This window comes from Microcaecilia unicolor, chromosome 12 (genome assembly GCF_901765095.1).
Source record: "Microcaecilia unicolor chromosome 12, aMicUni1.1, whole genome shotgun sequence".
Taxonomy (NCBI): Eukaryota; Metazoa; Chordata; class Amphibia; order Gymnophiona; family Siphonopidae; genus Microcaecilia; species Microcaecilia unicolor.
In genome coordinates, this window is record NC_044042.1 from 56,654,207 (window position 1) to 56,681,287 (window position 27,081).

General features: G+C 41.4%; 1 protein-coding gene across 1 annotated transcript in view; it reads left to right on the forward strand.

Annotated features, from left to right (window-relative positions):
• The window catches only part of PRDM10 (PR/SET domain 10), a 221,294-nt gene that overhangs the window by 167,069 nt on the left and 27,144 nt on the right, over positions 1-27,081 (forward strand). The window contains 6 exon segments of the mRNA XM_030221158.1: positions 133-288; positions 5,834-6,013; positions 8,167-8,277; positions 12,214-12,414; positions 15,154-15,285; positions 16,639-16,809. Of these exon segments, the coding sequence (XP_030077018.1) occupies positions 133-288; positions 5,834-6,013; positions 8,167-8,277; positions 12,214-12,414; positions 15,154-15,285; positions 16,639-16,809 (951 nt within the window).

Sequence of the window (27,081 nt, forward strand, 5' to 3'; positions counted from 1 at the left end):
TGTTTTGTGCTCCTGCAACATATTCAGAAATAGAGAATAAAAATAGCACCTGGGTGTTTTTAGACATTTATGGTCTTTCTTCTCTTTAAGATTTAGTTAATTAAATGTGTCTCTGTGGGTCCTGTCTGGCAGGTAAAGAAGCATGTTCGAAGCTTTCACTCGGAGAAGATTTACCAGTGCACAGAGTGTGACAAGGCCTTCTGCCGTCCTGATAAGCTGCGACTCCACATGCTTCGGCACTCTGATCGCAAGGACTTCCTTTGCTCCACCTGTGGAAAGCAGTTCAAGGTCAGAAAGCTGTAGAGCGTTTTCTTTTGTAATCTATCATTTTATGTCTGGTATGATGTCTGTGGATTATATGTACAAAGGGCCAAATTCTATAAATGGTGTCTTAAAATTGGTGTTGAAAAATTGTGCAGTTAGCGTGATTCTATAAACTATGCCTAAAGTTACTTGTAGTTTATAGAATATGTGCACATACCACTGTTGTGACTAAAATTTAGGCACACCCATTTAGGCCACCTAAAACCAGGCCTAAATACCTGCTTCTAAGTTAGGCGCAGATTGGGTGTGTTCCATAACAGTGTGCATAGTTTTTTTTTTTTTTGAAACACCCATGACCTGCCCATTCCACGCCCGTGGCCATGCCCCTTTTTCAACTGCGCGCATGAGAATTTACGCACGCTGTGTTATAGAATACACCTAGAAAGTTGTGTGCGTAAATTCTAATTAAAGCCAATTAATGCCGCTAACTGACAACAAATTTAAAAAGCTTTTTTTTTTTTTTTTTCCAATTCAGCACATAGCTAAGCTGTGAAATCTGTTGCCTGATAATCTGGTCAATGTGACTAACATAGTGGGATTGAAAAGACAAGTTCCTGGAGGAAAAGTCTACAAAAACATTATTATCCAGGAAGACTTGGAAGGTCCTTTGCTTATCCCACGAAATGAGCAATGAGAAAGACTAATTCAGGAATCTGTCCTTTGGTTACACTTTCGCTTGCTTTTCTCTGGACCCACATACACTCCTGTTTTTCTTTTACCAATTAAAAAGCATTCACTTAACAGTTCTCTTTCCACACCAAACACAGCTAAACCTGAAATATAACATTTTCTACCTAAAAGGACTTTCTTTACAGATAGCAACTTTATTTTGTTCAGCTCTATGTATCTGCTCCCCCCCTCCTCCGCCTGACTCTGTCTCAGCTAAATTTCCTCTTTGTAGTACATTGGTGAGGCAAGATTTCCCATGACTGAATCCATGTTGGCTTTGTCTTATTAATCCATGCTTTTATGCTCAATAGTCTATAATTTCCCAGATCACCTCTGGAATCCTTTTTAGAAATTGCCACCCTCCAATTTTCCAGTACCATGCTTGATTTTAAAGATAAGTTACGTATTACTAACAATAGTTTTGCAAGTTCATATTTCAATTCTATGTACACCATCTGGTCCTGGCAATTTGCTACTCTTCAGTATGTCAGATTGCCCCATTACATCTTCCAGGTTTACGGAGATTTGTTTCTGTTTCTCTGACTCATTAGTATTGAATACAATTTCTGGCATTGGTATGTCTTCCACAACTTCCTTGGTGAAAACTAAAGCAAAGAATTAATTTAATCTCTCTGTTGTAGCCTTGTTTTCCCAGAGAGCCCATTTTACCCCTCAGTCATCTAGCAGTCCAACTGATTGTTTTACTAGCTTCTTGCTTTTAATATACCTAAAAAAAATTTTTTTACTATGTGTTTTTGCCTCTAACGCAATCTTCTTTTCAGAGTCTCTCTTTGCTTTCCTTATGTTGTTTCTTATTATTTTCAGTCAGATCCTTCCTCCATTTTCCGAAGGATTTTCTTTTAGCTCTTAATAGTTTCCTTCACCTCACTTTTTAACCATGCCAGCTGCAGTTTGGCCTTCCTTCCTCCTTTTTTAATACATAGAATATATCTCGTCTGGGCTTCCAGGATGGTATTTTTTGAATATCATCCACACCTGATGTATTTACCTGTGTAGCTCTCCTCTCAGTTGTTGGTTTTTTTTTAAAAAACTTTTATTCTTATCCTCATTTTATCATAGTCTCCACTCCAGAGAATATATCAAATCTGATCATGTTATGATCACTGTTACCAAGTGGCCCCGGGACCATTACCTTCTGCACCAGATCATGCATTCCACTAAGGACTAGGTCTAGAATTGTTTCTCTTCCTGAACCAGCTGCTCCATAAAGCAGTCCTTGATTTCATCAAAGAATTTTACCTCCCTAGCATGCCCTGATGCTACATTTTCTCAGTGGAACAATTATTTGAACTCACCAATAGTTTTATTTATACAGAAATACGGACAGTGGATTGCAGACAGCATGAGCATCATCTAAAAATTTGTTATAAGCTTTTGAGAGAACGTGTCTCTTCTTTAATTGCAGATTTGAAAAGTAACAGCAGGATGAACAGATAGATGAAGAAATGTTATCAGAAATTAGGGAGGCTAACAAACTGGGAAACACTACTACTACTACTTAACATTTCTAGAGCGCTACTAGGGTTACGCAGCGCTGTACAAATTAACGAATAAGGACGGTCCCTGCTCAGAAGAGCTTACAATCTAAAGGACGAAATGTCAAGTTGGGGTAGTTGAGATTTCCTGAGAAGAGGTGTAGTGATTAGGTGCCGAAGACGACATTGAAGAGGTGGGCTTTGAGCAATGATTTGAAGATGGGTAGGGAGGGAGCCCGGCGTATGGGCTCAGGGAGTTTGTTCCAAGCATGGGGTGAGGTGAGGCAGAAAGGGCGAAGCCTAGAGTTGGCGGTGGTGGAGAAGGGTACTGAAAGGAGGGATTTGTCTTGAGAGCGGAGGTTACAGGTAGGGACGTAAGGGGAGATGAGGGTAGAGAGGTAAGGAGGGGCTGCAGATCGAGTGCATTTGTAGGTGAGTAGGAGAAGCTTGAACTGTATGCGGTATCTGATCGGAAGCCAGTGAAGTGACTTGAGAAGAGGGGTGATATGAGTGTATCGGTTAAGGCGGAAGATAAGACGTGCGGCAGAGTTCTGAATGGACTGAAGAGGGGATAGATGGCTAAGTGGGAGGCCGGTGAGGAGTAGGTTGCATTAGTCAAGGCGAGAGGTAATGAGAGAGTGGATGAGAGTTCAGGTGGTGTGCTCGGAGAGGAAGGGGCGAATTTTGCTAATGTTATAGAGGAAGAAGCGACAGGTCTTGGCTATCTGCTGGATATGCGCAGAGAAGGAGAGGGAGGAGTCGAAGATGACACCGAGGTTGCGGGCAGATGAGACTGGGACGATGAGGGTGTTATCAACTGAGATAGAGAGTGAAGGGAGAGGAGAAGTGGGTTTGGGTGGGAAAACAATAAGTTCAGTCTTGGCCGATCGGGTTGAGTGGCATTACTTGTGGGAGGTTTTGGAGATTATGGGGTTTGGCCCGGGGGTTTTGACCTGGCTTAAGGGGCTATATGCGACACCGGTAGCTCGGATAAAAGTAAATGGGGGGTATTCTGAACAGTTTCAGATACAACGGGGTACGCATCAGGGCTGCCCCCTATCACCCCTGGTCTTTGCTTTGGCGATTAGGGAGACAGTAAGCATTAAGGGGCTCTCAGTGGGCGATAGAGAGCATAAGATAGCTCTATTTGCGGACGATATCCTTTTTTATGTGCGCCAACCTGATGAGACCCTAGTCTCCATTTGTATGGAGCTCCAGGCATTTGGAGCTCTAGCTGGCTTTAAAGTTAATTATGACAAGTCGGAGGTGTTGGGCATTACTGGACCCACTTCAGACTTGGAAAACCTGTTGTCAAGCTTTTCCTTTAAGCACGCCAGAGAAAGCTTTAGATATTTAGGTATAAGGCTTCCTCGAGAGCTTGCATCTCTGTATGGGCTCAACTATGCTCCATTATTAAGAGAACTCCGCGCAGATTTAAGCAGATGGAAAAATGGGCTGCTATCTTGGTGGGGCAGAATAGCTGTGATCAAGATGAATTTGCTTCCTCGGTTGTTGTTCCTCTTGCAGACACTACCAATAGAAGTTCCATCAGCGGCCTTGAACAAACTACAGTCTGATATCTCACAATTTGCATGGGGGGAGAGACGGGCAAGGTTATCCAAGCGAATAATGTGGGGAGGAGTGGAGGAAGGGGGGAGGGGGATGCCCAACATCACATGGTACTACCAAGCAGTACAATTAAAGCAGGTGGCGGAATGGAGTAAAGGAGAAAGGGCACCAGTAGCTACCCTAGAACAACATTTGGAGCCTAGTTGTAACCTTGAAAGGGGATTGTGAGGGTCTAGGAAGATGTACACCTCCCGCAGAGGAACTGCAAATCCTTTCATAGTGCACTTACTGCGTACATGGGATGTGCTGAAAAGTAAATTTAAAAAGGGAGTTAAAACCTCAACATTGGCTCATATCATCCATGAAGCTGAGTTCCCAGCTGGGCAGGCGGGGGGGGGGGGGGTACATTTCATGAATGGTATAGAAAAGGCCTACGGAGATTCTGGGATTTACTGTCAGATGGGACACTGAGAGCATTTGGGGCACTACGGAGGAAGTTTGACCTGCGGGAGTCTGATTATTATGCATACTTTAAGGTTAAGCACTATATGAGCAGACAAGGGTGGCTACAAGTAGACCCGAGGGAACAGGAGCCCTTAGAAAACATCTGGGTTACTCTGGAAGGGGGGAGGAGAGGCATTTCTAGACTTTATAAGTATATTAGGGGAAGCACTTTGAGTAAATTACCTTATATGAAAGCATGGGAGCGTGATTTGAATAGTGAATTGAGTGTGAAGGAATGGGAACGGGTATGCCTGGAGGTGAAAAAGGCATCTGTATGTGTACTAATTGAAGAAAACGCCTACAAAGTTCTAAGCAGATGGTATTACACATCAGATAGGTTAAAACGAATGTACCCCACTGCGTCAGACCGGTGTTGGCGGTGTGAAGAAGAATTAGGTAGTTTTTTACATGTGTGGTGGACTTGTACTTCTGTACGCTCATTCTGGGAAGAAGTAGCTATGTGCTTGACATCTATCTTTTACACCCAATTCCCTGCAGAGCTGAAGTGGTGTTTGTTGGGGTGGGGAAATAAAAAGGGCAAGAAGTGGCAGAAGCGGCTAAAAAGACTATGTTTGGCAGCTGCAAAGCTGGAGATAGCCGCCCACTGGAAGCAGAGAGTGGGTCCTACAATTTCAGAGTGGAAAACGAGACTCCGGAATATAGTGGGACTAGAGCAACTCACTGACAGAAGGATGGGCAGATATGAGCCTGCTGCGACGGAGTGGACACATTTAGAACGTTTATGGACCACTGCTACTAATGCTTAGAGTATTCAGCCATGAAAGAGAAGGGGGGGGGGGGGGGAGAGGGGGGAGGGAGATAGGGAGGAGGGGAGGTAGGGGAGAAAATCATTTATGTTTTTGAAACTGGTTGCATTGAAGTTCACTTTGTATAATTGCGCAGCTGGTTAGCTGAGTGTATGTATGATATCAGTGATGGAGTGTTTAATAAAAATTATCTTTAAAAAAAAAAAAAAAAAAAGATAACTGCATAAAACACAGTCCTATGTTTGTGAGGATCTTCATAGCCAATTAAGTGCTGAATATCGCACTTAACCAACTATGTTTTAGCTGGCTCCCTGTACCTGGAAATTGAATGCTGGAGCTTGGACATGGCCTGGCATTGATTTTCTAGGTATCATGCCGGTAGTGGTCAGAAAAACGCTGATCATCACTGGCTGAATTTCAGTCCACCTTTTAACATCAAGGATGTCAAACTCATGTCTGAAGTGTTATCATCCAGTTTTTATTTCTTTGCTTTTTTTATGACAGAGAAAAGACAAGTTGCGAGAACATATGCAGCGAATGCATAACCCAGAAAGGGAAGCCAAGAAAGCTGATCGAATCAACCGTTGTAAGACGTTTAAGCCCAGGATTGCCTCCACGGACTATGAGAGCTTCATGTTCAAGTGCCGACTCTGTATGATGGGCTTTCGGAGGAGAGGCATGCTGGTAAGGGTAGAAATGATATAGACAAAACAAAAGCAGATTCAGGAAGCATGACCTGGGTTTAGTAAGATAGCAAACAAAATAGAACACTGAAATCATACAATGGAAAGACTGTATCTTCCCATTCTCTCTTGATGCAGAGAGTCCAGTAAACGATAGGGATTGAACAAAGTAGTACCCTGTGATACCTTTATGTTTTGGGCGGTATATGAAGCTGTAATAAACTTGAACCTTTTTCTCTTACCAAGCCCCATGTCCAAGCAAAATAGACAAACAGAACAAACCAATCCAAAACACATACACACACACATATCTCATAGGCTATTTCCTGCTGTTGCCCCCCCCCCCCCCCCAATGTAATCACAGCAGGGGAGAGAGAAGGAGAGTGGAGGGGGACTTGTATGCAGTGCTTAAACTTTGGAATTATGATGTTGGAACCTTAACCACAAACATTTGTAATTTTCCCACTCTTTCTTTGTTTTGGATTTCTAAGTACACAATTCAAATGTGGCCATGTCAAAATGATAAAAAAGAAAACAAACAGGTCAGTGTCAGCAAGTCAGTGGTGGCTGGTTACTGTCCAGCAAGGCAATTTATTTGTAGCATTTATACCCCGCTCTTTCCCGCTCGATAGCAGGTTCAGTGCGGCTTACATGGTATGGTACAAAGTAGTACAGAGTTAATACAAAGTATGGAACAAAGTATCAGAGATGACTAAGAGGCATATTTTCAAAGCACTTAGCCTTCCAAAGTTCCATAGGTTTCTTTGCAGTTGGGTAGATGGAGATTGAGATATGTTCGAGAAGATTTCAGCCAGTTCCTGGGTGGAAGATCGATTAGGTTGGACATATAGCTTGGAGATTCGCCATGGAGGATCTTGTGGATCATTGTGTGGGCTTTGTAGTTTATGCGTTCCTTGATGGGGAGCCAGTGAAGTTTTTTCCGTAATGGTGTTGCGCTTTCGAATCGTGATTTGCCAAAGATGAGTCTAGCTGCTGTGTTTTGGGCGGTTTGGAGTTTTTTCATGATTTGGGCTTTACAACCGATGAAGATGCTGTTGCAGTAGTCGGCATGGGTGAGCACTGTGGATTGTACTAGATTGCGGAAAGTTTTCTGTGGGAGGAATGGTTTTACTCTTTTCAGTACCCACATCATGTTGAACATCTTCTTCGTCGTGGCTTTTACATGAGTTTCTAACGTTAGGTGTTTGTCTAATGTTACTCCAAGAATTTTTAAGTAGTCAGATATAGGGATTGTAACGTCAGGGGTGGTCAGAGTGGTTGGGATCTGAGTAGCGTATTGTGATGAAAGGATTAGGCATTGAGTTTTTTCTTTGTTCGTTTTCATCTTAAAAGCGTTGGCCCATGATGTTAGGATGTTCATGGCAGTGGTTATTTTCTCCGAGATTTCTGTAAGGATGGATTGGAAAGGGATACATATGGTGACGTCATCAGCGTAGATGTAGGGATTTAGGCCATGTTTAGATAGGGATATTGCTAGAGGAATCATCATAAGGTTGAAAAGGATCGGGGATAGGGGTGAGCCTTGGGGGACTCCGCATTTTGATGACCGTGCAGGTGATATTGATGAGGTTGATTTAACCTGATAAGATCTGGTGGTGATAAAACTTTTTATCCACTTGATGATGTTTCCGCCGATCCCTTGTTTGTCCAGTAATTTCGTAAGAGGATGCCAGATATTTGAGCAACTCACCACACAAGTTTTCATAGTCATCAAGATTGTTTAAAATGTTGATGGTAAGACATGGAGGATACTGAGGTTGGAATAAATATGGAATCTTGTATCTAAGGATCGTTGAGAAGCGATAAGGAAACAGACAAATACTTACTTGGTGAAGAAGTGATATCCTTCAAGCAGTTAAGTTTCTTTGGCTGGCAGCTGGGATATTTCCTTTCTGTGTGAACAGGAAAGCAGACTGCATGGGCCCCTTGGTAGTTCTGTGCCATCATCTACTGTGAGTGCCATCCTAGTATAATGAGATTCATGAGGAGACAAACTTTTTAAAGGAATCTGAAGCTGCTGTAATTTAGAGTCCCCCTTGCTGACAGAAGCCGGCTCTGAGTGTATGAGCACAGAGAGAACACAGAGCTGGGTCTCCTGTTTTGAGGTTTGTTTGTTTTTCTCCTTCCTTATAGGTGAATCATTTGTCAAAGCGGCATCCAGACATGAAGATTGAAGAAGTGCCTGAACTGACTCTCCCCATCATCAAACCAAACCGAGATTATTTCTGTCAGTACTGTGATAAGGTGGGTGAAGAATATCTCTCATTACTTTGTACCTTGAAACTTCCATAAGGCAGACAGAAATAAACTTTACTTTGTACCTTGAAACTTCCATAAGGCAGACAGAAATAAACTTGTCTCCCATTTTAAATGTTTGTATATGCTGGTATAACATATATCCAGAACATAAGACAGAATGAGACGTTTTTTTAAACTGCTATTTAGTTAAATTGTGGTACTCAGACCTTTTTGTCAATGAATAAGCAAGTTCCAGGGTGTTAAAATGGACTTCATTGAGCAATCTTTGATTTTTTTTTCAGACAGCCTATTTTCTTAGTAAATGAACTTTAAAATTGCTCACTAAGAGAGTAATTCTATAACTGAGTCCCTCCATTTAAGTGCCTTGAGGTTGTTTGGTAAGTGCCTGTTTTATGATGGAACCTACGTGCCTAGGTTCCATTACAGAATGCTAGCGTAACTCAGTATTGGCAGGCCTACTTTTAGGCGTCCACACTTACACCAACTAGAAAAGAGGTCCTGCTCCTCCCAGACTTGACAGGGTTCATACTCTCATCCCAGACAGCAGAAGGCCCAGAAACCCCAATCTGCATCACAGTCAAACCCAGGGACAGGGTTTTGACTGCTTCCATGAGAATATAGCTTCAGTCTCTGTATCCATTCTGGATGACCAGCCTGCATGTTTATGTTTGTTATCACTTGATATACTGACTTTCAATAAAAACAAGCAAAGCAGTTTGCAATAGTAAATTAAAAGAGAAAACTTAGGAAGGACTGGAAGAGACAAGAGGAAAAGAAAAAGTAGACATTTAAAGAGGTCTATATTTGCTTTTCTACTACCTCCCCCCTCAGTCCTAAAGGCTTGGATGAAGAGATGGACTTCAGGGCTGTCCTGACATTCAAATAGGAGCATTCAGAGAGGAGGGGGAAAAGGCAAGAGTTTAAAAGGAGATGTGAAGAAACAATCTGTTTTAAGCTTGCAAAATGTATTGGATATTTTCCTGCCTTAATTATGTCCTGAAGTGTAGTTCTATTTGGCCAGCAGGTGGTGCTTCTTTGCTGTAAAGCTGTTACAGAGAAATGAGTGTTCTTTCTTTAGTTTTGGCACACAGATAGGAAGTAAGAAGCAGTATACTTTTGAATGTTGTTATTCTGGGCTATGATTGGCCCAGGAGCTCATTTCCTTTAGAGTTTACTGGTTTTGCCTCCAGTCTTAGCCAGGAAGAAAAGAGAGACAGATGTCTTTGCTGAGGCTCAGTGAACAGTTATATGTCCTGATCTTCCCAGTCACTTTTAGGAAAGTAAACAAATGTTTAGTTAGTTTTATAATTGATCCATATTTCAGTTACCTGTTATTGTTTGCTGATTTGCATATTTTTTGGCCTCTGTTCAAGTTCTAACAATAAACATTTTCAGTTTGTTGACTCTGCCTGTCTGGACTGATAAAGAATCCTGGTGGTTTATGTGTTGGGTCTGTGACTGCTTTCTGGGAACTGTGGGGCCACTGGGATTGTGGCTCCAGTAACCTAGAAATCACTGGGAATAATTTGAGAGCAGGAGACTCACCCAGAGGCAGTTGGGACCCAGTCAGTGGGAGGAGGGTGTTAGTGTAGAGCACAAGTAGTAGGTGCAAGTGGACCTGAGCTGTGCTGGGGATAGACCCTCTAAGTGGCTGCAGGGCAACCCCAGGTGGGTGAATAGGCATTTCTTTACAGGAGGCAAGGTAGAAGAAAGTGCTTTGGTTGATTCAAGGAGTGTAACTTAAACTGAATGGATTGTAAGACAGTATGCTGAAATTGAGCACAAGGGGTGTAAGGGCTACTAATGGAGGCCAAGTAAGAAGGAATTCCAGTGTATAATGTCTTGTAGATAATGTTAGGATTTTATGCTGGATATGGTCAGATATTGGGAGCCCTGTAGGAGAAGCTAAATTTTTGGCAAACAGGTGGACCCTTAAAGATAGGTGGGCTCTCAAAATAGTCCCGATAAGGATACCGTCTTCAGTTAGTGGACCAGCCTCCAAATTGCCCTATCAAGTTTAGCGGTGTACGTATTATACACAGGTACTTATTGTGCACTTGGGGCAACGGAGAGTTAAGTGACTTGCCCAGAGTCACGAGAAGCTACAGTGGGAATCAAACTCAGTTCCTCTGGCTCTCAGGCTACTTCACTAACCAATCAGGCTACTCCTCCACTGAGATTAAACTTAAGAATCAGAAAATACTTGAAATAAAATCTGTGCCCACTTTTCTGCAGTGGCTTGTAGAGGGTATTTCCTGAGTTTGAAAAAGATAGAATTCCATCCAGTACTGGACCTGAGGGCCCTGAACAAATGACTCTCCAAACAAAAGTTCAGGATGGTATCCTTAGGCTCCTTCTTACCACTTCTTCAAAGAGCAGACTGGCTATGTGCTCTGAATTTAAAGGATGTTTACACTCACATATCCAAGTCACAGGAAGTATCTGAGATTTGTCATAAGGAAACACCACTACTAGTACCACGATTTGGCTTTGCATCAGCACCTCGAGTGTTCACAAAATGTTTAGCAGTCATTGCATCACATTTACTTAGACTGGGGGTGCACATGTTTCTTTGTTTGGATGACTGGTTGGTAAAGCACGCAGTTCAGGAAAGAGCAGAAAGATTATTCATTCAACCATTTAAGTGCTGGAATTGCTAGGGTTTGTAATAAATTATCCCAAATCACATCTAGACACAACTGAAGCACTGCCTTTCTTCCACAGCAAAAGATAGTCACTTTGATTTCCACTGTGTAGGAATTCAGGAGAATCATCAAGTATCACTGGACAAATGTTGAGCCATATGGCATCAACAGTTCACACCAACCAATGGCATGCTTCCATTTCAGGCAAGCTCAATCGACCTTATCCAACCAGTGGCCTCAGTCTGTGGAGAATCTCCAGGATGTTGTATCTGTCACCAGTCCTCTATGGAACTCACTGGCCTGGTGGGTGATAACATTTCCAATTTTGCAAAAAGAATCCCTATCCAAATTCCTCCAATTCAAGCAATATGGACACTCTAAAGACATTCAGAGATTGATTGTCCAACAAAGTCATTCTGGTTCAATTGAACAGCCAGGTGACCATGTATTACATAAACAAGCAAGGAGGAATGTGGTCATATTATGTGTGTTGGAGACCATCAGAATATGGAAATGGACCATTTCTCATGGAATGTATCTCATGACTGAATTGAGTCCTGCAAGCACTTAAGTAGATGAAGTTGTCTGCATAATCTTTTGAAAGTGGGGCACACCCTTGATAGATGTTTGCCACTCCATTCAGAAAGAAAGTACTTCAGTTTTGCTCCAGGATAGAGTCACGTGACAAACTAGCCTCAGATGCCTTCCTTTTGCACTGAGAAGAGGGTCTTCTATACACATATCCTCCAGTACCCCTCATAACGAGGACCATTCTGAAGTTCAAGCAAGATTGAAGGAACCATAATTCTCATAGCCCCTTATAGGCTGAGGCAAATGTAGTTCCCACTTCTGTTGAACCTTTCCATCAAACGTTCTGTGAGACTGGCGTGTTTTACAATTCTAATCACACAGGAGCTAAGCATATTATTAAATCCCAACATAGAGTCCCTAGCCCTCACAGCTTTGATGTTGAGAGGTTGACATTAGCTTCCCTGTGTTTCCCAGGTCCTGCTAACTGCTGGGAAAAATTTCACTAAGTGGGCATAGGGTTTCAAATGGAAGAAGTTTGCTGTCTGGTTTGAGGGCAAGGCCATAGATCCCTACACTTGCCCTACACAAAAACTGCTTGAAAACTCTGTACATAAGTCATTTTGCAATTTTGTTCTTTCTTGTTTGAAATGTTGGAAGAGGCACAGTGCCCTACATTTGGTTGTACTAGAAGGCAGTGTTAAGACATTCTCATGGGATCTGATAATTTTCATATATTTCTTTACAGGTTTACAAGAGTGCCAGTAAACGAAAAGCTCACATTCTCAAGAACCATCCTGGTGCTGCTCTCCCTCCAAGTATCCGTAAATTGCGACCAGCTGGACCTGGAGAACCAGATCCTATGCTGAGTACCCACACCCAGCTGACAGGAACGATAGCCACACCACCAGTCTGCTGTCCACACTGCTCGAAACAGTACAGCAGCAAGGTAGTGTAAGTCTTTCATTACCCAAATATACTGTATAGTCTTCCAACATTTAAAGTATAATGAATATAAGCTTTTCTTTGAACCTTTTCTAATTGACCTATATCTTTTTTGACGGCGACCAGAACTGAACCCAATACTCAAGGTGCGGTCGCACCATGGAGCGATACAAAGGCATTATAGAATTTCGATCTTATTCACCATCCCTTTCCTAATAATTCCTAGCAATCTGTTTGCTTTTTTGGCCGCCACCACACACTGAGCAGGAGATTTCAGCGTATTATCTACAACAACACCTAGATCTTTTTCTTGAGTGCTGACCCCCAAGGTGGACCCTAGCATCAAGTAACTATGATTCAGATTATTCTTTCCAATGTGCATCATCTTGATTTTGTCCACAGTAAATTTTATCTGCCATTTGGATGCCAGTCTTTCAATTTCCTTAGATCTTCCAACAATATTTCACAGTCTGCTAGTGTTTTAGCAGCCTTGAATAGTTTTGTGCCATCTGCAAATTTAATAACCTCACTCATCGTTCCAATTTCCATATCATTTATAAATATGTTAAATAGCACCGTCCCAGTACTGATCCCTTTCGCACTCCACTGTTCACCCTCCTCCACTGAGAAAATGACCTCATAACCCACCTTCTTTTTTCTGCCCAATATTCAATTCCTAATACACACCAAAACCTTTCCTCTTATCCCATGACTCTTTAATTTTCTCAGGAGTCTCTCATGAGGAACTTGATCAGAAACTTTCTGAAAATCTAGATACACTACATCAACTGGCTCACCTTTATCCACATGTTTATTCATGCCTTCAAAGAAATGAAGCAAATTGGTGAGGCAAGACTTCCCTTGGCTAAACCCTTGCTGGCTGTGTCCCATTAAACCATGTTTGTCTGTGTGTTCCGTAATTTTATTCTTTATAATAGTTCCCACTGTTTTGCCCGGTGCTGACGTCTGGCTTACCGGTCTGTAATTTCCAGGATCACCCCTGGAACCCTTTTTAAAAATCAGCTTCACATTGTCCATCCTCCAATCTTCCGGTACTACGGACAATTTTAACAACAGGCTATATATTAACAACAGGTTACATGTTACTAACAGCAGATTAGCAATTTCATGTTTGGGTTCTTTGAGTACCCTTGAATGTACGCCATCCGGTCCAGGTGATTGACTACTCTTTAATTTGTAAATTTGGCTCAGTAAATCTTCCAGGTTCACTGAGATTTCTTTCAGTTCCTCCTCATCATCATCATTGAAAACCATTTCCAGTACAGGCAGATCTCTTATATCTTCTTCCGTAAAGACTGAAGCAAAAAATTCATTTAGCTTCTCCGCAGTGGCCTTGTCCTCCTGAGTGCCCCTTTTGCTCCTTTGTGATCTAACGTTCCCTCAGATTCCCTCGCAGGCTTTCTGCTTCTGATGTACCTGAAAAATTTGTTACTATGAGTTTTAGCCTCTGTGGCAAGTTTCTCTTCATATTTTCTATTAGCCTTCTTTATTAATGCTTTGCATCTGACTTTCCACTGCTTATGTTGCTTCTTATTTGCTTTATTTGGGTCCTTTTTCCATTCTTTGAAGGACAATCTTTTGGCTGTAATAGCCTCTTTTACTTCACCTCTTAACCATGCTGGCTGACGTTTTCTCTTCTTTCCACCTTTGCAAATACATAGGGTGCATCTGGTCTGGGCTTCCAAGATGGTATTTTTGAATAATGTCCATTTATCAGATTGGAGTGAGCAGAAATGAATAAGCATGACAGATACAGAGTGATGTGAATACAGTACAGTCTTGATTTTCTGACCTTCATTGATCCGACCATTCAACATATCCGACAGACCCCTCAGTGATGTCATCACATTTATTTCTATTAAAAATCTTTGTTTTAGAACAGTTTTTGAAAATTGAGGGGTTTATGCAGTGTTTTCCGTATTATCCAACTCTTCACTTATCCGACAATGGGTTGGTCCCATTTTTGTCAGATAATTGAGACTGTACTATATAAGCTTTCTGCCCATTTATCACAAGTCCCCATCATGTAACTTCCTAGCTATGAATGGCATCATGTTGGGCTTCTTGGAAGCAACTGGAATAGCTTGCACAATAGAGCTTAATTTCTGGGGGAAGGGCCAGGAACACAATTCCACCACTTCCTTTTAGACTCCAGAACAACAGGGGCATTCTGCACCAGCTCCTTCCTCCCAGGCAGCCTGCAGAGAAGGGTGAGCCTGAAGTAGAGTAGATAGCAGTCACTCTGCTGTAATGCAGCCCCTCTGCTCCTATAGCTCCTGCCCCCAGCCCACCTATCCACTCCACTGGCTCCATAGTTGTTTACAAATTAAGCACTGTAGTCCTCAATAGGACTTCTAGGAAACTGTGAGATGGGTAAACCTGAAATTTCAATAATGAAGAGGAGGCTGAGTTTTAACATGGAAGTGGCCCAAGAGTTGACTCATGTAGATCTTGTCAGAAGCAGATTTGAAGATGGCAAGACCTAAGGTGGCCTACCAGCAGGGGTGGTGGAAGCCATTTTAGGGAGGTGTAAAATGATGGGTAAAGGGTGAAGAGTCAGATAAAACATATGGAGAGAAGTTGGGTTGAGCTGCATGGAGGAACTCGTGCATGCATCTCAACAGCCAGATGGGATGGGCCATTATCTTCCATTACTGACTATGTTACTATGATTATTGAATAGACTTCTCCATCATTAATTACTTTTTCATCATCTTTGCAGACAAAAATGGTGCAGCACATTCGGAAGAAACATCCTGAGTATGCTCAGCTTCCTAACACCATGCAGACGGCTGTGATTAGTACTACCCCTGCTGTCCTTACAACAGACAATGCTACTGGAGAGACGGTTGTGGTAAGAGCTGCAAGATTTAGGGGTCAATGCAGTAACATTGATTTAGAGCCATGCACTCAGTGTAAAGAAAAAATGTTGCTCCCAATGCAGCAAGCAAACAATATGCAGATAGGTTGTGTGAAGAAAATGTGTGCTAACATGGGAGAGCACACCAATTCATGCACACAGGTTGTTGCTAGCAGCAGCTTTATCTTGCACACAAAATTATTGTATTGGTTCTTGGAATTGCATGTGCATAAATTTACCCATGTATTGGAACATTATTCTTTGTATACAATTTTTGCAATGCTAATTTGTCAACAGTACTTTTTTTGTTTCTGTGTATCTCCCCCCCCCCCCCCCAGTTCTGTCTATTTTTTTAACCCATTCTCACAGTAAAAAGAAGAAATAAACAGATCCTGAATTCCTCATTAGTGCTGACTGCAGGAGAACAAGCTAATATTTCACTCCTCCTCAGGCCTTTCATTTAAACCTCAGCATTAGAAAACCCTGCACCAAGCTCTCTGGTCTTTTGCTCACTTCTCTACATTTGTGTTGAATAAGTAATATCTTCATTACCACATGATTTAAATTAGCTGCCTGCTGATATCAATGTCAATATATCTCTTATATACCGCCTTATCAGAGTGAGTCTTTGCAAATGTTAGCATAGGACACCCAGAGTAGTGTGCAAAATTGTGCACAAAAACTGAGCTAAGCTATGCGCAGAACCTAGCACATTTTATTAAATTGGTCCCCTAGAGTTTAACGTTGGGCCAATAGAGAAGTTGCAAGATAAGATGGTATTTTGCGTGGAATTTTGTGTTTTCTCAAAATTTAAGGTCAGCACAAAAATCGTTTATTTTCCACTACTGCTCTACAGAAAAAAAATGGAGCCAATAGACCTTCTGTAAAAGTAAAATACTGCTAAATATTTTCTTGCACAAATCTGAAGTAGCACAAATTTAGCCCCCCAAGGCAAAAATGTTTGGGATTAGGCAAGAAAGATGCACACAAACAAAAATATTGTGCTTGCTAAAAGATGTGCAGATAGTACTATGGGAATTTATACAAATATTGAAATCTAACCCTAAAAATGGGCTCAACACAGCCTGAGTCCTAATTACCAACAAGAAGGAAAGAGTGTGGACAACAGAATGCTATAATGTCACATTGGGTGCTAGAAAATTAAGTGGCAGAAATACTTTAGCCTTCAATTTAAAAGAGAATTAACATTAATGATGAGCTCTTTTCAGACTTTGCTGGCTGTTGTAATGGCTCACTGAGTGGCAAAGGTTCATGTTATCCTTGTAATAGTTGTAAACTGACAGTGTAAAAAAATGATAAATGACATAATGTATGCATCTTAACCAGACAACAGACCTGCTAACACAAGCTATGACAGAGCTGTCCCAGAGCCTAACGACAGATTTCCGAACGCCTCAAGGAGACTACCCACGTATCCAGTACATCCCTGTGTCACAGTCTGCAGGTGGTATTCAGCAGCCACAGCACATACAGTTACAGGTTGTCCAGGTGGCACAGGTACAGTACCCTTTTTGAAAATAAATAATTTATCCAGATAACTTGACTGACTAAAACTTGTCTAGCTTTTATTCAGCTAAAAGTATGTGCAGGGATCTGTTGGGCGGGGAGGCCCATTCCTGACACTGCTTCAAGCTAAGTGTTTTTTTGCATTTGATGTTGTGAAAGTTTTGATTGACACAGTGGATGTAGCATTTCCTTTAAAAAAAAATTTTCTTAAAAAAAATATATTTTTCCACACTAAGGGAGGAGCTTGGAGTATGACCGATGATTGAGGTACGGTGATTCTCTATGAGTAATTTCATCTGTCTGAGGTCTTCCCCCCCCCCCCCCCCCCCCTTCCATTTATTTTTTGATATCCTACATTCTATTTGGATAGATTCGCTTATTTACTATTGTTGTATTTCACAAACCAAAGCGGAGTTTTCCCCTTTTGTGCTTGTTACCTGAATACAAATGTAACAAATAATAAACAGTACGTGCACTGAAAGACCATGAGGGGCATAATCGAACGCGAACGCCCATCTCCATGGGCGTCTATCTCCGAGAACGGGTATGTGAAGGGGCGGGACAAACCGTATTTTGGAAAAACATGGGCGTCCATCTTTTTTCCGATAATACGGTTTGTGCCAGCCAAATGCATTGGATTTGTGCGGATTTGAGCTGGGCGGTTTTGTTTTTCAGCGATAATGGAAACCGAAGGCGCCCAGCTCAAAAACGAACAAATCCAAGGCATTGGGTCGTGGGCGGGGCCAGGATTCGTAGTGCACTGGTCCCCCTCACATGCCAGGACACCAACCGGGCACCCTAGGGGGCACTTGTAACAATTAAAAAAAAAGGTTAACTACCTCTGAAGTCCATAGCTCCCTTCCCTTGGGTGCTGAGCCCCCCATATCCCCCCCAAAACCCACTCCCCACAACTCTACACCATTACCATAGCACTTATGGCTGAAGGGGGGCACCTAGATGTGGATACAGTGGGTTTCGGGGCGGTTTGGAGGGCTCCCATTTACCAGCACAAGTGTAATAGGTAGGGGGGGGGGATGGGCCTGGGTCCACCTGGCTGAAGTCCACTGCACCCACTAACAACTGCTCCAGGGACCTGCATACTGCTGTGATGGAGCTGGGTATGACATTTGAGGCTGGCATACAGACTGGAAAAAAAAAGTTTTTAAAGTTGTTTTTTTTGGGTGGGAGGGGGTTAGTGACCACTGGGGGAGTCAGGGGTGGTCATCCCCGATTCCCTCCGGTGGTCATCTGGTCATTTAGGGCACTTTTTTGGGACTTGTTCATGAAAAAAAAGGGTCCAAAAAAGTGACCCAAATTCGCGCTAAAAATGTCTTTCTTTTTTCGATTATCGGCCGAGGACGGCCATCTCTCCTCGGCCGATAAACACGCCCCAGTCCCGCCTTAACCACACCTCCGACACCCCCCGTCAACTTTGGCTGTTTCCGCGACAGATTGCAGTTGAAGATGCCCAAAATCGGCTTTCGATTATACCGATTTGGGCGCCCACAGGAGAAAGACGCCCATCTCCCGATTTGGGTCGAAATATGGGCGTCTTTCTCTTTCGAAAATAAGGCGGGATGTATACTTTTACATGAATCATGTGTAGGCTTTCCCAAGGGTGTAGTTTGGGCAAAGCAGAGGTGGAGTTCTGGTCTGGTATGTGTGGACTCGAGTACAGAGAGAAAAAAGCCATGTACTGTGGAGGTGCAGTAATTCCTACGAAAGTAGTCAGATAAAGGAGAAAGGGGTAGGGCAGGTTAGCTCTATCCAAAACCAAGAGAGACGTGTCGATTTCAAAACCTTTATTGAAGAACATTCAAATGATTTGAATGTTCTTCAATAAAGGTTCTGAAATCGACACAACTCCCTTGGTTTTGGATAGAGCCAACCTGGACTCAGGTACACACATAGGGCCTGATTTTATAATGGGAAACGTCCAAAAAGGTGCCTATTTTATAAAATGCAGCATAGGAATGGATATATCTTTGCAGAAAAAAGGCTTTCCAGATCTAGCCCCAATAGAGCCCAAATGCTGACACACGTATTTACATCTGCTTTGAGTCAGGTATATTGCAACACAATTTTATAAAAGGCTTCTACTGTATCTAAAAATACTTTATAAAATTACAGCCATAGAGTACATGTACACACGTACACTATCTTTATAAATGTGTTAGTTTGAATCTGCATGCTAGGTTGGTTCTGGAAGTAAAAAGGCACATTGGCACCTATGTCACTTATATGAAATAGGGATCAAATAGATACCACCTTGGGTTTTACACATAGGCATCTTGATGTAAAATTACCCCCCAAATTTAAGATAGCGTAGAAAAGGATAAAATGGAAGGTTGCAAGGTATAAGATATCTGGAGGGATGGGAAATAAGGCATTTTAGGGTAATTTTATTTTATAACAGAATGCCTATTTTATCCCTACTTTATATAGGTGCCAATGTGCCCTTATAAAATAGGCATTAATATTATTTATTGCATTTGTATCCCACATTTTCCCACCTATTTGCAGTCTCAATGTGGCTCACAGAGTTTGGTTATGACATAGTTGTTCCATAATATCAGATACAATTATTAGTGTTCAGAGATTAGGTAAGGGAAGAGAGAAGGTATTAGGCAGGATAGAGGTGGACTGTAATAAACTGTGTGGATTGGTGAGGTAGTTTTGTAAGGCTATGTGTTTTCTTTGTAGGCATCCAGAATCAACCCAGTAGTTCATGTGGGCTGGCATAAGCCTATGAAAGGCTGATGCAAGCATGTTACTGCTGCCTTCTGGCCTGTGTGGGCCCATTCAAGTGAACATCTTTCGCTTTCCAGAAAGTATTCTATGGAAAGAGTTGGTGCAAGGATATTAGGAACTCTAGCACCAATGAATCTTAAGCCTTCAATCTCATTCCTTCATCTTCTCTGTACCCCCATCCCCTACTTATCTTGCCAGTAGAGATCCCCTCAACAATAGAACTTCATCTGTCCCAGCTTCTCAACTTTCTGCAGAGGACTTTGCTTTTGGCTTCTCTGAAATCAATGCTTTCCAACAAAGTTTCACTCTTCAGTACCAAACTCCCTTCTTGTAACTTATATCTAGGTCCTAAATCCAGACTGTCCTTCTTTTGCACTCCTTACTTGCTTCAACTCCCCTTTCTCGTCACATATAACTAAGGTTATTTCCTCTTTAAAAACCTCATCTCCACAAACTGATCCATCATTAGAAAAGGTACAGAGAAGAGCGACAAAAATGATGATGGGACGACTTCCCTATGAGGAAAGGCTAAAGTGGCTAGGACTCTTCAGCTTAGAGAAGAGACAGCTGAGGAGAGATAAGATGGAGGTCTATAAAACACTGAGTAGAGTGGAATGGGTAGACGTGAATCGCATGTTTACTCTTTCCAAAAATACTAGGACTAGGGGGCACACAATTGGCAGCAACCACTAATATTATTGAGATAACAGTGATATTCAGCTTTGTTAACTAGATAACAATCAAATAACTTAGGACAGCTTTTTTCTGTCCTGAGGTACTCAAATATTTGTGTCAAATATAGCCGCTATCTGGGCAATCTGCTCTCTGCCCAGGCTCATCCTTGGACTCTCCAGGAGGCCCTATTCAAATAGGAATACAGAGAGGCACTGCAGACACCAAAGATGAGCAGAAGGGATGACACCAGGTGGAGAAGGACCCAACAATAAACAGAGGAAATTCATTAAATAAAAATCATAAAACCCAATGAGGCCGCATTTTGGCTGCTGCCTGCATCATGGGTTTGATGAAAAATTTGTAAAAATACAAATACACAGCCTGATACAAGTAAATACATGTAAAGATATGACATGTACAAATAAATAATTAGAAAATAAATAAAGATCCATACTGGTGGGGAACCATATGGATACATCTGTGCCATAAACTCTAATAGCCATATTTAATTGATGTATTGAAGATAATAATGTATATTAATGGCTGAGTTCAGCACAGATCTGTAAACAAATGGGTTGTAATAGTATATACCCTCTTACATTGTAATAAAATATAAAGAAATCAATATAAACTCCTGCTAATTCAGTTCTGCTAAAACATAAATAAACATAGATACACATGCATCATTTGATTGTGACATAACTACTAATTATTTAGTAAGAACATTTTAAACTGAGATATTAAAACATAATTGTCCTCAAAAGCTTGTCTAGCAACTGTACACATGAAAGACAACTGAGAAAACAAAAATTTAGAAATCTGATTGCCAAAAGTTAACTAGTGTAGCAAATATGAAATTCTTTGCTTTGAAATGCAAACATATGTTAATTATAAAAAAAATATTGCAGTCCAAAGAAGTGCCAAATCAATATAAAAGTAAAACAATATGGAAATAAACAATATGGAAATAAATAATTCCCTGTTAATAACAGCTTGTTTTTTTTTTAATAAATCCGCCAAAGAAACAGCACAGTGAGTGAAGAAAATATTTGAAACAGACCCACTTCTTATAGGATATTGGAAGCAAGTCAAATCTGAAATATATAATAGGACAACTAATGCTGAGGCAATTGCTCTGCTGATGTAATTAAAAAAAAAAAACAAACCTCCTGTAAGCAGTAGTAACATCCTCTTTCTTACCTCTTTCAATATGTGTCTGGAACACACCAAAAACAGCAGTAACAATGAACCAAGTTTAGGCAATGTTTCATGTTATAAAACAAAATTGTGAAGAGCGGCCACCTTTTGTGTTTCAACATTTTTATTGATGAGGAAATAAACATGGTATAACAGATACCATAAAATATAAAAGTTCAACAGTACAATGGAACATCACATATAAGTATTGAACAGACCATCATCAAGTTTTTATACTTTTCCCCCCCTCCTCCCTACCCTCTCTTCCACCCTCCCTCCCCCCTTCCCTCTGTGTGTGCCAACCAATATTGGGGATAGTGGGTTTAAACATTCAGACCATGTGTACTTCCAAGGCAACTCACACTAGATTAAGGAGCAAACTTCGCCCCCGTGGAAGCGGCCACCTGTTAAAGCAGATTTTTTTCCCACTTGGCTGACATATAGGCCCCATTGCAACAAGTGACTTAATTGGCTGTGAGTTTTCTGAACACCTCGGCAGTATTATCGAATATTCAATTCTGGGCCATGTCTGGGCTTTGGCACTGAATATCTGGTTTATGCGGCGCTGGCTAATACTTGGCTGGTTGTCGATATTAAGAACTTAACTGGCCATGTGTTGCTGCATAAATATAGGACCTTGTTTTATGCAGTCCCATTTATGCAGTTAACCTATGTGGTTAACCTGGCCAGTTAAGTGCTGGATATCGGCACTACATAGCTTCCCACTGTTCCAGAACCTGTGTGATAGTTGTGTCTATCAACCAGCAGGTAGAGATAGAAAACTGAAAACCTGTATCTCTTGGTATCCAGTCCAGTTCCTTAGTATTTTCTATTTTCAGTAGGTAGATGGACACACTTTTCAGCCCCAGTTGAGCTTTGCTGGTGGCTTGAGCCTGCAGAGTCATATCTGGAGGTCTTCAGATCCCTGTCTCTGGTGCCTGTGAAGTTATTTCTTCCTTCTCTTCACCTCTCTGCTGTTTCCTGTGGAGCTCTCCTTTTCCAGCACAAAAAAGAAAGTAAGAAAAGAGAAAGAAAGAGGTTTGTTGGAGAGCGTTGGACAGAGTATCAGTGCTAAGTCTTTCTCATCTGCGGTAAGAATTGTGGAGACAGTGAGGGGGAACCAGGGTGATTGAGGTTCAGGCCACTGAAGATTCCTTGCTGGCAGTGCAAGCCATTGTTTCAGTTTCCCAGACTGAATAGGGACAAGTTAGATACTCCATCTACTTCATTGTGTCAAAGAAGTAAGAAACCTTTGTTTGGTCTTAGATCTCAAAGGTCTAAACCACTTCCTCTCAGTGAGTGTTCAGCAGGAGAATTTCTCACAGCCCTCAATTTCAAGGAGGCATACTTGCATATACCCATATGGTCGCCATAGCAGAGATTTTTATATTTTGTGGTGCTGGGCCATCACTTCCAGTTCAGGGCTTTACCCTTCATTCTTTCCATAGCTCCAAGAATGTTTACCAAGGTTATGATGGTGGTGGCGTCTTTTCTTCGGCACCAGGGAATCATCTGTATCTCGACGACTGGCTCATTTGTGTGTCGTCCTATTCGGACAGCGTGGCAGTGATGGACAAAGTTGTCCATCTTCTGCAGTCATTGAGTTTGGTGATCAATTTTGAGAAGAGCAGACTAACTCCATCACAAACGCTGGAGTATCTGGGGAAAAAAAGGAAGGAACTATGCATAGGGAGACTCCTGCCTCCGAAAAGCAAAGAAAGGGATCTGAACAAAAGAGAGCCTGAAGCTCTGAAGCCCTAAGTGCCGACACAACAGTCACCAAGAACGCTTTCTTTAGCATAAGATTGTTCAAGGAGGGCTTCCAGAATGGCTTATAAAGAGGCTTCTGAAGAGCCCAAAGGACTAATTAAGGTTCCAGTCTGGACACAGTATACGAAAGGGAGGCCACAAGTGGTCTGTTCCCTGCAATAATTGAACGATCTCCAAGTGAGCTGAAAGAGATGTCTTTAGTATTCTATAATGGCAGTTCCATGTGGACCTGCCGTTATAGAATTCATTCTCAGTGCACATCAACCTGGTGCCTAAATTTGAGCACAGTTTATTTAATTTACCCCAGTATGTGTAATGAAGGACATCAGAAATAATGTATTATACCTAGAAGGTTACAAGACTTTCTGTGGAAGAAACCCCACCATTGTCCAAACCTTGCAGTGCAGATTCAATCAGATGCCTGTTTGTGCACAGTATATATTTTTTAGAAAACAAAAAATTGTCCCTCATTATGGTAACCATTATGAAACTTCCAAAATATAAAAAGAGTGTAACCAAGCAGTACTTATCTAAAAAAGCGCTGGCCAGAATCTTCATGCAGCCCAACACTAACAGAATCTGCATCTTACAAAAAATGTGGGTGTTTTAGCAGAGACTGACAGCTTCCAGGGTCAAGAATAAACTCTTTCACATCATCATCATGGTTTATTTCCATAGTATTTTATTCACTGGTCCTTCTCCAGCTGGTGTCATCTCTCCCGCTATTCGGATAGCACTGGGGCAGTCTGAGTGATTATATGAATAATGCCACTGAAAATCACTGACTGATCCTGGTCAGTGACATTCTGACAGCAGGTGCTTCTACCAGGATAAATGCTTTTAAATATCAGGCCTTCTGATTTTACTGTTGTGATATTTGACCCAGTTAAATCTAAGGAATTGGTAAACCTTTCAGCAGTGAGTAACCCACGTGCTTGCACTATTGATTCTGTCCAATCTTGACTCAATAAAGAATGTTCAAATAGTCTAATAGATTTTCTCAAAACTGGTCTCCCAGTGGAACAATATATTACTTTAACAGTGAGACTGGCCTTTTTGATCATAGATTAATAGGTAATTTATGCTCCTTACTCAGTAAAGATGATTTAGCTGCTGTCATCTGTTCTTTGATAACTATGAGATTGGATTATTGCAGTGCTTTGCGTTTTGAATCCAAAATTAATTTGCAGAGGCTTCCAATGTATTCAGAATTCTGCAGCTAATGTTTTGTTAGGTTTAATACTAAAAAGCCAATTCTAGAAATGGTGCACAGCACTCACATGGGCCTTGCACACACAAGGGAGCACTTGTATTGGCATTTATGCACTGTGATGAACTATGCGCTATTCTGTACGGTAGTACATAAGTGCCTTAGTGCACACCTTCAAATGAAGGTGTACATGTGGACAGGGCACATGGGTGGGCCTTTGGTGTGTCCACTATCAATGCACACATCTTGTAGAATATTATCAGATGTGTGCATTGAGTGGAGGTTTTAGGCCTGCCTACTTATGCTTGCCATTGACGGCGAAAACAAGAATGCCTTCTTTTTGAGCACACCAATGCAGATTTGGGCTAATATTCTATAATGGAATGAGGATACCCTGATTCTGTTATAGAATTGATGCTCCCCATGTTGCATCGAGGAGTCCAAAAGAAAGATACATCCATTTACATCAAGTCAATGGCAGGTGTAAGAAGACATGCCTAAATGGTCAGATGTGCACATTGATGGGATAAGGATGCCCTCTAGTTCAGTGTTGTATAGGAAGTAAGTAAATACAACTAGTTACTTTTACTGAAATAATAATATCAGTTACATCTGATGCTTGCAGTAAAAAGTAAATGCGGAAGGGAGATATAAATGACAATTCCTCAGTAAACCAAATAAAACAGCAAAACTGGGAATAGGATTTTGCAAACCTCATCACGCAAACAGTGGATCATTTTATCTTATTTTTGCTGTTCAGTGAATATAGCCTATAAGAAGAGTGGAGCTGCCTGTGTTTGTTGAACTGGTTACTGATCTCTAGCCAAACAGAACAGTAATGAGTTTGGGACCTTTTAAACCAGAGATAAAGCTGAAGCTAGTAGCAATTCTTATTAAAAAGACATACGTCTCTACCACAACAGATTGCTTGTCATCCCATGGGAAATTTTACATTGGGGTGACTGTCCACTGGATTGACAAGAAGAGTCTTTAGAGAGGAAGTTTGCATGTTTAACCTTAAGACTGAAAGGTTCCCACACATTTGATGTTCTTACAAGAGTTCTTGAAAATAATGAAATGGAGTTTGTCATCAAACGAAAAATTGTTAGAACAACACAATGATTCCAACTTTGTGAAAGTGTTTTCTGTACCTGGACAGCATGATGGTGATAATAAAGTTGAAGATGTAAGTGATGAATTAGAACCACTTCTAATGCTGATGAGAATGACAATAATGGTGATAAAATTATCTTTGCTGTATAGAAGTCAAGTGTTTCAGAGATTCCCTTGATTATAACCTACAGATCCAGTCAGAAGACATCAGTAATATTGTAACCTGACCTGATTTGAAGGAACTTTTTTTTTTTATCAGAATGTACAATCCACTTTCTGCTAGTGCAGTTGTTGAACCCTTTTAGCTGTGCTGGATTAATGACTCACATGAGTAACAGTCATTTTCAAAATATTAGTTTTACTAAAAGCAAAGTAGATTGAATTTTAGAGCAATAAAGTTGTTGGAATAAAAACATTAACAAAAGTTGCGTTCTTTGTAGTTGAGGTACTTTTATTTTTTAATCAAAAAGTATTTTATTATGGAATTACTTTTTTACTTAAGGAAATTTTTAATGTGTTCTTCACTGTACTTTTACTTAAGTATTAAAATACACATTTATTTTTACGTTTACTTAAGTACTTTGATCTAGTACTTTGAACAACACAGTTCTAGTGGTAATACTGCAAGACTTCCACTAGGGGTCATGATAGCCATTTTGGATCCTGACGAAGGCCTGGGTGGGGGAGCATAGGGGGACTACTCTCACCTGGGACACTGAGCTATTGATAAAGACCTCTGGGTAAATCCTGGGGGAAGTCAAAAGCAGAGTTTGAACCTTTAAAGGGTTTGGGGGTGTGAGCCGGTGGTATTGGAGATGGGTATCTGAGTCAGCTGGAGTATCGGACATTGAGGGGGTGTTGGGAAGGAGGATAAGATATTGGGAGGGAGCATCAGCTCACCTCACAGAGAGCTGCCATACTAGTGAACTGTTGATAGTGCTACTGGACTTCCACCTTAAGAGGAAGAGGTAAGTGCAGCTGCTCTATGCAGTTCTGACAGCTAGTGAATGGTACCAACCCATGCACTAGCTGTCATATCCAACAACACCAGTCTGCCCAAGTCACGCCCAGTTCTTGTCCTACCCATTTTAAGCAACTAAGGGGGTCTTTTACTAAAGCTTAGCTTGAGTTATCTGCAACAGGGCCCATAGGAATAAAATGAGCCCTGCTGCAGATAATTTGAGCTAAGCTTTAGTAAAAGACCCTCTAAGGTGGGTTTTTGTACCACACTACTAGTTTTAACATGCAATAACATAGGAACTTAGTAGATGATGGCAGATAAAGATCTGCATGGTCCATCCAGTCTGCCCAGCCAGATAAACTCTTTACATATTGTACGTGATACTTCTTATGCAGGTCTGAGGAGTACCCTAATGGTTATGCAGTGGACTGAGAACCAAAGGACCCAAGTTCAAATCCCACGTCAGCTCTTCTTCTTTTTTTTTTTTTAATTGTGAGTCCTCCAAGGACAGAAAATTGTCTACTGTACTTCAATATGTAAGACACCTGCAAACCTGAAGGCTACAGAAGTGATGCACATTCAGGTA